Here is a 13,560-nt window from a genome sequence, read left to right as displayed (position 1 = left end):
AACCTCTTTGATATTAGCACAATAATCATTTCTATTTCTCTCTCTGTAGAAGAGTGTAATATATAAAAAGTGTCGATGTCCGTGTCAGCCCCCTCCCCAATAAATCTCTTGGCTACCAAAAAAAATGTGTCGAGGCAAAAAGGTTATCATGTAGTAGACCTCAATAAACAGCAATTTCTCCTATTATCAAAATGTTTATGGAGATTTTACACCTTTATGGTCACCTTAATCAATATCAGTATAAGATTTAGTGCTTCTTAAATTTTTCTTTATATGCTTATTCTCCTTATCTGTTAAGAAGATGAAATGCAGAGCCAGATGGCCTGGGTGCAAATCCTAGATCTGCCTTTTATGGACTACATGACCTTTAACCCGCTTGCACCTTGGTTTTCCTGTCTACCAAATGGGGATCTTAATGGTACCTACCTTAGGAGGTTGTTGCAAGGGTTAAATGGAGTGACGAATGCTTGGCACTGGGCCCAAAGCATATTATACATACGGCATAGTAATATGTCAACACACTATCCACAGTTATGAGTTCCGATGGTCATATGTAAATCATTGGTGGTGAGGTCAGATGGGACAAGATGAAATGTTTCTTTCTCCTTTAAACCTGTTGAGTTGCCTTTGTGGTCGCACTGTGCTGTGACCCCGGGGCCCACACGGTCGAGCTTTCCTGTTCCCTCCGGGCGTGCTGACTGCCTCTCCTTCTGTCATTGCCTCTCAAGCCATCAATCCATGTTTACAAAATGTCTGCCACCCTCACGCTCACTGCACATACCTGGGACCAAGTCAGCACCGCTGCACATGCCAAGAAGGCTACCACGGGGATGGCCACGTGTGCTCACCCATCAACCCCTGCCAAACCGACTTCGGAAACTGCCCTACCAAGTCCACGGTGTGCAGATACGATGGGCCCGGGCAGGTGAGTCAGGCTGCATGGACAGGCAAGGTGAGCCAGCCTTGTCTAGAGGCAGGACAGTCCGCCGCAGTTGTGCACGCGTGCCGTCGCTGGCGTTTGTCTCCGTTTCCTGTGACGCTCAATTGGGGCTTCCTCTCCACATGGTCCTTGGTGTGCTCAGAACCCGATCTCAGTTCTTCCCACCTGATATACCCTCCAAATTCATGCTTTCCCCACTCCCCAGTCAACATGTGATCACGCTGTGTTCCCTACCATAGTCCAATAGGGTGGTTGACAAAATATACATGTACTTTAATATTAGATTTACAAATGGACTTTCACCAAGACTTGTGCGAATATGACTGACTTTCACCCTCAGTCCCCATTCTATCTAACATCCTCTTCAGGAAATGGGGTCTCTTCATTCCAATAATACCCTGTTGCAAAGGGAAAAGGACTGATCAGATATCGGTAGCACTGACAGATTGCTGGGAGCCAGGGTGAGATGCTGCCTCTAAAAATTACATCATGACCTTGACTGGTAAAAACATCTTGGTCAAGCCAGGCATGGTGGCACACTCTTGTAATCCCAGCACTCAGGAGGCTGAGACAGGAGGATCGCAGTTCGCAGCCAGCCTCAGCTACTTAGTGAGGCTCTTTGCAACTCAGCGAGACCCTGTTTTAAAATAAAGAATAAAAAATAGGGCTAAGGGTGTAGCTCGGAGGTAGAATGCCCCTGGGTTCCATCCCCTGTACTGTGCACACACACACACACACACACACACACACACACACACACCCTGGTCAGGACACCTTTGCTAAGGATTCCAGTGGAAAGTGCCTCATCCCTACGCTCATATTTACCCGTGCACTATTTGTGATGTCCTCGATATTCAGAGCTGTAAATCGAGTCCTCAGTGGAGGGAGTCTATCCACATGGAAGTATATTGCTGCTGAAAAGAGGGAAATTCTATGCCCATCTTAAACCCAACCAGGGGTCCCTGTAGTCTACCATCACACTGATGGGACTATTTCTGGAATTCTCTGCAGACAATCTATCCTATCTCTCCTCCAAGGAGAAAGAATGCACCCTTCTTCCAAGGAGAAAGAACACAACATTTTCTCTATCAGTTTTTGAGACAAATTTGCAGAGAAATTCAAGAGCTAAATTCTCATCCTCAAAGTGCAGGCCTTTATGAGAAAATTTATGTTATCTCATGAATGCCAGGACCTGGGAAGGTGCTTTGTCTCTTTAAAAATGGGTACTGAGGTAGATTCTTGATTCTTAGAAGTCCGCCGTTGGCCCCACAGAAGCAGGGTTGTACACTGTTCTGGGGCAGAGTTTCTCAGACTCAGCCATGGTAATAATTTGAGGTGAAAAACTCTTTTTCTGGCTTGAAGGGTGGCTAAGTGTTGTAGGATGTTTAACAGAATCCTTGATCTTTAGTAGCCCCATCCTTCTCCTACTGTGGCAATCAAAAATGTCTCCATGCCGGGCATGGTGGTGCACGCTTATAATCCCTGCGCTTGGGAGGCGGAGACAGGAGGATCACACAGGTTCAAAGCCAGCCTCGCTGGCTTAAGAGACCCTGTTTCTAAATAAAAATATAAAAAATAGGTCTGGCAGTGTAGCCCGCAGGTGGAAGGGCTCCCAGGAACCCAGTACCAAAAAAAAAAAAAAAAAAAAAAATGTCTCCATACATTGCCCAAAGTGCCCTGTTGAAAGCCACGATCCTAGAATAATAATACCTCCCATCTCTGCCCACCTATATACTATCAAAAATAAGAAGTTATGTAGCCAGTGAGGTCAAGGGTTGGGAAACAAGAAAACTGAAGACATGTAATTTACAAAGAAGCACAATATTCCCAACAGGCAAGGTATGTAAACATGATTTCCGTTTCTGGATACTTTGATCATTTTTTAGTTTAAGCCCGTGCTTCAGACCTGCTTTGGGTTAGCTTTTATGGCAAATGGATTAAAGAGGAATGGCAGCCGACATGACTAACTAGGATCCAATTTGTTTTTCTCTCCCTGTCTACGGAAGTCTCACTGCGAGTGTAAAGAACATTACCGCAATTTTGTACCTGGAGTGGGGTGCAGTATGACCGATGTCTGTGAATTAAAAAACCCGTGTCACAGGAACGCGAACTGCAGCACCATCGCACCGGGCCAAGCAGAGTAAGTCTTCTCAGTTCCACCATTGTCTTTTCCAGGTAGTAGCAGGCTGATGCTGTGAGTTTCTTGAAGAGGGAAAACATGTGTCTTATTCAGTCTTATATCCACTCCCCACCCCACAAAGTAGGACCAAGTATAGCGTGTCCATGGTAGTTCTCTGTTTAATCAGTAAATTGCCAAACAATTATTTTCCTTATAGTGACCATTAGAACACTCTGGAGTACTGACCTTGGTATGAAATAATCAGAGTAGAGGAGAAGGAAGCCGCTGTGACTGGGAGACAAATAGCTATTGAGATTGTTGGGAGTTTGTCCTCTAACACGCTTATCTGTTCCCTCTTATGTACTTTATCTATTTCCTCATTTGTGAGATAGTGCTTGTGCAAAGTTGTTGCAAACACTGGTACAAAACAATGCATGCAAATACTTGTGCAAAAAATGTACATGCCTGTTTCCTCGTTCATGAAATATTGCTTGTGCAAAATATATGCAAATACTGATGCAGAACAAGATGGTGGAAAGTAAATAATTACCAGAGGTGTTTCCTAGACTCCCGGTTTCCAAAAAAAGGCATTTATTGTTAGCAAAAGTGTGTGTGTGTGTGTGTGTGTGTGTGTGTGTGTGTGTGTGAAAACTTCCAAGGCAGAGGTAGCTCACATGACAGGAGGGCGATGGAATTCGGAGTTCAAAGACCTCAGATTAAATCTCAGCCCTGATACCTACTGGATGCATGATGTGTGGGAACCCTCTCTCTGGCCTCAGTTTAAACCCTCTCCATGTTTGAAATCAACACAGTAGTATCCACTCCACAAGGCTGGTGTGACGCTTACAGAAGAGAATGCAGACATGGGAAAGTGCTATGCAGATACGTGGTGTTTTATTAAGATTTGAACTAAAATTGGAACCCAAGCCCTTGCTTTCCTGACTGACTTTCCTGACTGTCTGTTCCCACACTGCTTCAGTTCCCATTGTCTTTGGCATCTGTGAAAGAATTGTGCTGCTACGTGAGCTCATAATTATGGTAACATTAGACCATGCACTTATGTAATAGTCTCCAAGCTTCTAGAGCCTTTTTCTATCTTCTCTGAAGTTCATTCTTTTGTTTGTTTTGTTTTTGTTTTGTGTGTGTGTGTGTGTGTGTGTGTGTGTGTTTCCTGGAGATTAAACCAGGACAAGATCATTCTACCTCTAAGCTACAACTCCAGCCATTCTTTTATTTTATTTTTATTTTGAAACAGGGTCTCACTCATTTGCAGAGGCCTCACTAAGTTGTTGAGGCTGGCCATGAACCTGTGATCCTCCTGTCTCAGCCTCCCAAGTTCTGGGATTACAGGTATGCACCACCACACCTAGCTTTATTTTTTTTAATTGGGTCTTCAATATGTAGATTTTCTCAGACAGATTTTATAAAAATTATGTTCTCTGTGAACTAATAAGTAGATCTGGCCTCACTGTGGATGGAGTGGAAAGAGATTGGGTATTGAAAAAGTTGGTCCACACCCCAGCCCTGCCACCTAACCTCTCAGAACCAGTGTTCCTTCAGCCATAAAAAAATGTACTTCCTACTAGGATTGTGATGAGGATTAAGCGATACTATACTCAGCAATCCCTGAGCAGAAACAGGCACATAGAAACCATTCAAGACGAGCCAGGCATGGTGGCACAGGCTTGTGATTCCAGTACTTAGGAGGCTGAGACAGGAGGATCACACAGGTTCGAAGCCAGCCTCAACTACTTAGTGAGACCCTGTTTCCAAATAAAATATAAGGTTGGTCTGAAGGTGTATCCCAGAGGTAGAAGGCCCCTGTATTCCATTCCCAGCACCACAAAAATAAAAATTAAAAATAAACCATTCAAGACATGTGAGTGCACAGACCAGCATACTATGGTCACACAACAGACACAAAAATCCCAGCACACACATAAATATAGGCGAAGACTCTACAAACACAGATTCTAGCAAAATGGATAATTAAATAAACACATTTTTACCATCCTCTGAGAACGTTTGAGTAGAATACCTTAAATGATTTCTTTCCTTAGTGTTTAAGAAGATAAAACCTAAAAATAAAACTGAAGTATGAGAATAATGTAAGCTTCATCCAAACTTCTGTTCAGAATATCAGAAGATAGGATTTGTGTGACACCCACAAACCTTCTCACCCCAAAATAAATAAATTGTCCTTTTTGGAAGGAGGCCTAGAGGCCTAGGTAAGAAGTCTACCTAAGTTAGACGGATAAAATTAAAGCCATTGACACTCAGGGAATTTAGTCCCTCTGGGATAAAGATCTATCTTACTTACACCTCCCCCAGTATGGCAGCAACATATGCAGAATCCTCAACATCTCTGTTAGTCACAGAAGACTGTCTGAGATCAAGAAGAATGGGTTCAAATGTGGGTTACCCCTGGGGTGACCTTGGGCGAGACTAAACTCTTCTAAACCAGTTTCCTTACCCAACAAGTGGGCTGAAGCCCACAGACATCTATGAGCTAATGTGAGCGCTGATGAGTTAATGCATATAATCATGCTTTTGAACTCCAAGCTCCCTTTCAATTGTCACTAAGCAGCACCGGTAACCTCGTGCCTCTCGCCACTGCACCCGGTTATTTTACTTCTCAGCAGAGGCAGGACAGGAGGAACAACAGAGAAGAGGAGAATCCCTCTTATTTAACTCAACTTAGCTGAAAAAGAAGATGAGCCCAGACTGAGCAGGCGGATCAAACACAGCACGGCTCACATACCAACTGCACCAAAGTACAGTCAACAACAGTGAGGTTTAGAGTCTTAGCATGTTAGTGACACTGACGATGTTCAGTATCTATGTAGCTTTTACACAGTCCTGGACACTGAGCGTCTGAGATCTGGGTGCCCACGTGGTCAGGTTCCTGTGAGGGCCCTCTTCCCGGTTGCAGACAACCACCTTCTTGTTGGTGCTGTCCCTACCTGGTGCAAAAGCACCAGAGTGCTCATTGGGGTCTCTTTTACCAGGACACTAATTCCATTCACGAGGTCCCCACCTTCAGGACCTCACTGCTTCCCAACTCTTTGTACCATCACATGGAGGACTGAGATCCCCACATAGGAATTTTAGGAAGGCACAAAAAAATTTGCTGCATGGCACTGTTCTTCAAATGAGCCATGATGTTCCCAATGCTGTGCACTCCCTCTTGCTGTTCCTACTCAGCACATCCTCTGAAGGCTTCACTGCCTCCTCCGAGTCAGGCTAACACAGCAGTTTGCTTTTTCAATGCTCAGCTCAACTTACCTCCTCCTCCAGGATACCTCCCCTGTCGCCTCAGACCACCGGTGCCCCTTCCCCAGACTCCGGAGCAGCCTGGAATGCTTCTATCCTGACATTCCCAAACCAGAACCCTGACAAGTACCTAACGTGGGGTAGAGAAGCCCCGCCAATTGCCACTTAGGGGCTGTGTGATGTTGAGTGAGGGCTTTAATCTCTCTGGGACTTAGCTTCCTCATCTAAACTAGAACTAGTCCCCCGATGGGGTGGTCTGTCCTCCCAGTACTTGGGTGGCTGAGACAGGAAGATCTCAGGTTCAAGACCATCCTCGGTGACTTAGGCCCTCAACAATGTAATGTGACCTGGTTCAAAATACATAAAATAAAAGGGCTGCAGGTGTGCCTCAGAAGTAGGATGCCCCATGTTCTAATCCCCAGTATAAAAATAGATAAATAAATCTGGCAAAAGAACCACTAGATAGAATTGTCAATATTGAGATACCAAAGCAAGGCTCTTAGAAAAATACCCAGCATCGTAGTTACTAATAACTGCTACGTACTGATCTCTGTTCCCAACTATAAGACAGGGTCCTTAGGGGTTGTGTCTTATTCATCTATGTGTAAGAACTGTGACTTAAACAATAAAAAGAGTGAGAGTTTAGAAGAATGTGTGAATCAATGACAAAATGAAGTTCCTAGTGAAGGAATGAAGGAAGAAATTGTACTAAGATTTGGAGGCCACTCTCTATACTAAATAATTCTCACCCAGCATTAAATGCTGCTAATTCCTACCCATAAGTTATAAGATGCTAATGATTTGTAGGTGTTTTTTAAAGCCTTAGTACAGCGGGAGACACTCATAATAAAAATGTAATTTGCAAAGGAGCCTAGGCTGTGAACATGCCATGGCTTAAGTGAGAAAATGTGTCACAGTCTCTTAAAGTGTTCGACTTTGGACTGGGATTTATAACAAAAATTAAAGTATTTATGTCTCATACATTCCATTAAGCATTGAGACCGTTAAAATATGATTCCCATTGTACACAAAACAGACCATTGGCCTCATAACAACTGATAGACTTTTTGTGTGTGTGTGTGGTACTGGGGTTCCTGGAAGCACTTCTACCTCCGGGCTACACTCCCAGACCTATTTTTACATTTTTATTTGGAAACAGGGTCTCTTAAGCCAGCTCAGCTGGCTTCGAACCAGTGCGATCCTCCTGTCTCCGCCTCCCAAGCACGGGGATTACAAGCGTGCGCCACCACGCCCGGCCTGATGGACTTTTTAAAGAAAAGCATTCGGTGGCTGGTAAATATCACAAGTCTCACTGTTAGCAGTTGTCTTCAGATGAAACATGTGTAATTTGGATCAGGAGTCCGCAGTGACTGGCTTACGACTCCTGAGTTACCAACCTGCTCCTCCCTGTGCTTTAAATCAGCATAGCCCAGGATTTATGGAGGAAGCTGACAAGATGTTACTTTCTCCCAGACATTATCCCTGTTTCTACAAGCAAAATTAGTCACTCCCCTCCATTCCCTAAACAATACACAGTGTTGCATTCAGTCTTCTGTCACTGGCACTTTGCTCTGGGACTTAAGGTATCCTTTGTGGACTGGTCCTGCTCTCTCCCAGCTCCTCCAAGTTACGCTGATACAGTCACCATCTCCATCAATATGATCTTCATCATTATCACCATCGTCATCATCTGCCAAGTATGGAACTTCTTCCATGTGTCTGTCACCCTGCTAGCTGCTTTCCTTTCATTATCTCTTCTACCAAGAACTTTAAAAGTACTATTCAACCCACCTAATGGGTGAGGAAACGGAGATTCAAGGAAGTAAACTGGCCTTATCATGTTGCTACAATTAGTTGTCTTCAGGTGTACCACACCATGTGAGACCAGTAAAGGACTCAGTATCTTCTCTTCCCACTTACTTAGAAAGGTTTCCAGAATGAAGTAGGTACTTGGTAACTAATCAATTCAACACTGAGGCACTGTCCCAGGCTCTTGGATACACCGAGGAGTAGGTGGACCCCATGTTCTTGGAGAGTTGCAAATTCTGAGCAGGAGATGCTGTCTGCAGAGGTGGTTTTGGTGGAAGGGTCATGATGGAAGTATTGGTAGGATGCTCTGGCAGAGCTCAGCTCAACTCAGCTAACAAGGGTCAGGAGATGAGATGAGGCTGCCTACAGCAGGTGACCTGAGCTATCAGGAGAGGACGGAGAACTTTCCTGGCAGGACAAACAGCCTGAGAAAGTCATAACAGCCTCTTAAAAATGCAGTCTGGTGCTGCTGGAATTTGCAGAAGGTAGCAGGAAGCAGCCATGGTAGGTTCCCCCTCCTGCATCTTCTCCTGCAGATGAAACAAGTCCTGAGTATTTTTAAGCATACAGGTGTCAGATTTCTTTTCTGTAGAGATCACCACCCAGCTCCTATGCAGGATTGATTTGAGGACGAAACACAAAGGGCAGAAAGACCAATTAGGAGCCCTGTGTGGCAATCCAGGCAAAGGATGACAGGCCTCAGATTCGTTCCACAAACTTGTTGAAAACAGATCTATTTTCCATGGGACCATATTTAGAAGCACAACTGGATTAACGAGCATGGAGTCATTCTTTGGAATACTTTCCGAAACATGAGTCATGTCCATGGCATGGCATGAACACAGCAAAACCGTGATGTCACCGCACATCACTGGCTCCCTGCGTCTCTCCGCTGGAATGCCCTTCCTCGCTCGTCTCCAGGATCCTGGCAAATGTCACCTTCCTACGCACCTTGTCAATTGCAGCCAGCTGTCAGCTCTTCTGCTAGGTAAAAGTATAGGCAACAGCCGGCTCTGACTGATTCCCAAGAACAGAGTGTTAAGTTTTCAGGAATGTTACAAGCTCCTTGGCATAACGATGACATTTTGAAATTGGCCAAGATAGAAGGATAAACTATGGAAACTGGCAAAGGCTCTATATGAATTGGGGCCTCTTCCCCCCAGAAGAGCTGGTTGTTAAACAAGTACCAGTTAGCACATCTTTAATTCTTTCTCTCTTATGAGACTAAACTATTGTACAAAATTCTCATCATTGTTTACGGGTTGAGTTTTACTGTTTGCCTCTTGATTTCATGATCTGTTTAATTCAATTCTCACTTACTGTGCAACTATTAACTGCATACCTACTGTGGACCTAGCCCTGTGCTCCATCCTGGGTTAAGAGCCTGAACAAATACACACAAAGCCCTTGTCCTCACTCTTTTCTCAAACTAAGTAGGGAAGCAGATCTTAATCACATAACTGGACAGATCAGGATAAAACCACAGCTGCCATCACTGCTACATGGTACATGAGACTGTACACAGGATTGCCTGATCTCAGTGGGAAGGTAAGAGTGAGTGAATTGAGAGGACCAGCTAGGAAGGGAGTCGAGACAGTGTATTCTAAGCAGAGCGATATAGTTCTGAGTCTCTATTCTCCTACAGACTGGCTTTGGTAGCTTATTTCTATTTAAATGTTGTGCAGCAGGACATAGTATCTATATTTAGAGTAAACACTCCAAGTGATTCTGATGTAAATGGTCTCTTGATCACACTGTGAAAAATACTGAGACAAAGAGCAAACAAAGTTATCTACCATGTCTAAGATATCACGGATATGAGTAACTATTAACTGTCCTGTTCTGGAAGGCCAACTTTTTTCACTTTAGGTGTTCACACATGTTTGCACCTCTCCTGGCCTCATCCTGATCCTGTTCTGGGCCTTGGTCTCCCCGTCTGTTCAGTGAGGCATTGGAATCACTTAACTGGCAGTGGCTCTAAGAGCCTGAGAATGTGTTTTCATCCTGTACAGATGCACTTGCCAGAAAGGTTACGTGGGTGACGGCTCAGTGTGCTATGGAAACATCATGGAGCGACTCCAAGAACTAAATACTGAACCCAGAGGAAAATGGCAAGGAAGGCTGACCTCTTTCATCTCACTTCTGGGTATGCAGCTATGGGTACGCATGGCCTCATAAAGGGCAACCCACTCTTGGACAAGGGCGTCTGTAAGACACAAGCTTACAAGCTGGTCTGCTGGGCTCAGGCTGGTCTATTGGGGTCAGTGCTTCCAGGGCAGGGCCACGTAGGTGAGAGGAAGAAAAACAGCCAGCCACTTCCAAGGAGACAGCTATTTTCCAAGAGATCTAGCAATGCAAGAATTAATAGGGAAAAGCTGAGGTCACCATAGATTAACAGGACTGAGGTAATAGCAAAAGGGAGAGCTACTGATGTAAAATACTATCCTCCTGCTCCCTTGACTTCTGAGCCCTTCATATGAACAAAGGTTGGCAGACAAAATCGGAATAGAGAGCCAATAAGACCCCAAGGCAGGAGCCATGACCCTCCTCGGAAGTGTCGTTTGAATTTTGGAAGAGTCCTGACTGTGCGTGCTCTCAGCCCCGAAGCCGCTAATTGTCTTTAGTGACAAATCCTTCCCCAGTCCCCCAGGCAAACACTAGGTTATAGTCTAAAACACCCCCATGTATTTGCAAAGGCCTTCTAGGAATTATCACCCTACAACCCCTTGCAAATTAATATTATAGCTGATCATAAACCAGACAAGACTTTGATTCAAACACCAGTTTGGTCAACCTATACAGAAAATAAAACACAGACTCGACTCAATCAAGAGAAGCACTAAAATATCAGTAGTTCTCTTAGAATGTGCCAGTCACTAAAAACGAAGATATGTCACTGATGGGTCAGTGCTGTGTCCCCTGCATAAATCCCCTGCTCTCTCCAAGGCGGCCCATGGGGAGTTAGCATCACTGGCATGACCCGGGTGTGGGCGGTCTCCCAGCTCCTCACAGCCTTCCTCTGAGGATTCGTAGAATCCCAAATGGGAGCAGGCATGTGATGAGGTCCTTCAAAGACTGGGTCCTCCAGTGTTTTCCTGAACAGAGTCTTGTGGACCTTCCACCTTCCCCATTACACAGTGATGGTTCACGCTGCCTCCTGGGTGAGAACACAGAGCCTGTCCTGATGCCCCAACTTCCGCAGAGTGATGGGGAAAGCCTGCTTGCATAATTTGTAAGGCCCAATGTAATACAAAAATGTCTCTGTTCAAATACTAAGCTTTTCAAGATGTCAGAAGCAGAGTATTAAACCTACCGTGGAGCTCTTCTGAGCTGGCCCTGGGTACAAACAAGGACGGCATCTTTGTTCACCGAGATGACAGCTCAGAAAGCCAGACACAGGGCTGGGTTCCTAGGTTGTCAGAGGATCTCATCATGTCTGACCCGCCCATCCCAGGGTATCCTGGGGAGCCATGGATGTGGCTTCAGGGAAATTCTTGGAGAGTTATGTGGAGTGACTTGGGGCCAGGGCTTCTTAGTGACTTCCATTCCAAAAGAGAGTCACAGTTTACCAAGGGCCTGGACACAGCAATCAGAACAGACCAAAGGTGACGCGGGGCTGCTGTGCAACTTTACCCCTTGAGTACCACTGACCCACTTGGTGTTTTCTTTCTTGTACACTTTGACTCCTAAGACAAAGCTTACGCCTGGCCGCTAAGAAACCTGGGACCATTCACTCTGCTGCTGCCTTCAGACAAGGGCCTGAAAGGATTCAACGTGAGTATATAATAAACCCACACTGAGGGGCCAAGTGGGAAGTCTTCATCCTCAGGATCTTCTATTTAAAGTGGGTGTGGGGGGAAGGACTAGGGATATGGCTCAATGGTAGAATGTTTATCATGTATGAGGTCCTGGGTTCAATACCCAGTACCACAAAAGAAAGAAAGGAAGAAAGTCATTATTTGAGCCAGTACAATGATGCATACCTATAAACCCAGTACTTGGGAGGCTAGGACAGGAGAATTGCAGGTTCAATCTCATGAGCCTAGGCTTAGTGAGACCCTGTTTCAAAATAAAATATAGCCGGGCATGGTGGCACACGCTTGTAATCCCAGCGCTTGGGAGGCGGAGACAGGAGGATCATACAGGTTCAAAGCCAGCCTCAGCAACTTAGTGTGGCTCTCAGCAACTTAGTGAGACCCTGTTTCTAAATAAAATATAAAATAAGTCTGGGAGTATAGCCCAGAGGTAGAAAAGCCCCTGGGTTCCACCCCCAGTACCACAAAAATAAATAAATAAATAAATAAATAAATAAATAAATAAAATATAAAGTGTAGGGCTTGTGGAGGGTTGAAGCAGAGCTATATGATGCCCCTGGGTTCAATCCCCAATATCAAAACAAAAAAAATTAAAGTGGAAAAGCTCTATTAAAATTAAACATGGTGATGATAAGGATGGTGATTTTTTTTTTATTGGTGCACGGTATTCATACATCATAGTGGGATACAAACTTTTGTAGACATACATGCACACATCGCCCAGTCAGCCCCCACCCGATCCCCACCCCATTCTCTCCCTATCCCTCCCTCCCATGCTTGGCTTATTGGTTGACATCTAGTATTAGAGCAATTTATCCAAAATTAAAAATGATAATCTCACATAACAGTTTCATTTGTTTGATACCAAGCTTTTGATGACTTAAAGATAACATTTCAATATTTCTTTTTACTTTCTTTCTTACCAGAGAATATATTTTTTCTATTTTTTTAGGTGAAACTATCATATATTTATATATTTATTTTTCAGAAAAAAAAACTATCCTAATATGGAATATGGACTCTAGATACCCAAAACGATCTTGAAAAAGAACAAAGCTAGAAGATATATATTTTCTGATTTCAAACCATATAAAGCTACAATAATTGAAACAGTGTAGTACTGTTCTAAAGGCAGATATATAAACCATTGGAGTTAAATAAAAGCCTAGAGCTAAATTCTTCCCTATATTGTCAAGTTATTTTTGACAAGGTTTCCACGAACATTTGGTGGTGGAAATAATAATCTTTTAACTAAATATTGTTGAAAAATAATAATTACATGGAAAAGAATAAAATTGGACCCTTACCTAATCCCATATACAAATATTAACTCAAAATAGATAAAAGACCTAAATATAAATCTTAAGACTATAAACTTTTAGGAGAAAATCTGGGTCATAAAACCTCACAACACTGAAATTGGCAGTGATTTCTTGGATATGATTTCAATGGCACAGGCAACAGAAGAGTATACAAACTCCCTAAAAAAAAAAAATATTGTATATACAAAGACAATGTAAACAGAGTAAACAGTTACTAATAGAATGGGATAAAATATTTCCAAATACTATATCTGAAGGTATATTAATATTCCAACTAGAAAT

At 43.7% G+C, this 13,560-nt stretch overlaps 1 protein-coding gene across 1 annotated transcript in view; it reads left to right on the top strand.

The window, feature by feature from the left end:
- The window catches only part of STAB2 (stabilin 2), a gene marked incomplete at both ends in the record, with an annotated part of 163,727 nt that overhangs the window by 34,358 nt on the left and 115,809 nt on the right, over positions 1–13,560 (top strand). Inside the window, 4 exons of the mRNA XM_080704808.1 lie at positions 729–925; positions 2,947–3,080; positions 10,154–10,287; positions 11,833–11,915. Coding sequence (XP_080560934.1) covers positions 729–925; positions 2,947–3,080; positions 10,154–10,287; positions 11,833–11,915 — 548 coding nt within the window. The remainder of the gene's footprint in view (positions 1–728; positions 926–2,946; positions 3,081–10,153; positions 10,288–11,832; positions 11,916–13,560) is intronic.

This window comes from Muscardinus avellanarius (genome assembly GCF_963383645.1).
Source record: "Muscardinus avellanarius genome assembly, chromosome: 11".
In the NCBI taxonomy this organism is placed as follows: domain Eukaryota; kingdom Metazoa; phylum Chordata; class Mammalia; order Rodentia; family Gliridae; genus Muscardinus; species Muscardinus avellanarius.
The sequence above is the reverse complement of the archived record's forward strand: the minus strand, read 5'-3'. Positions and strand labels throughout refer to the sequence as shown.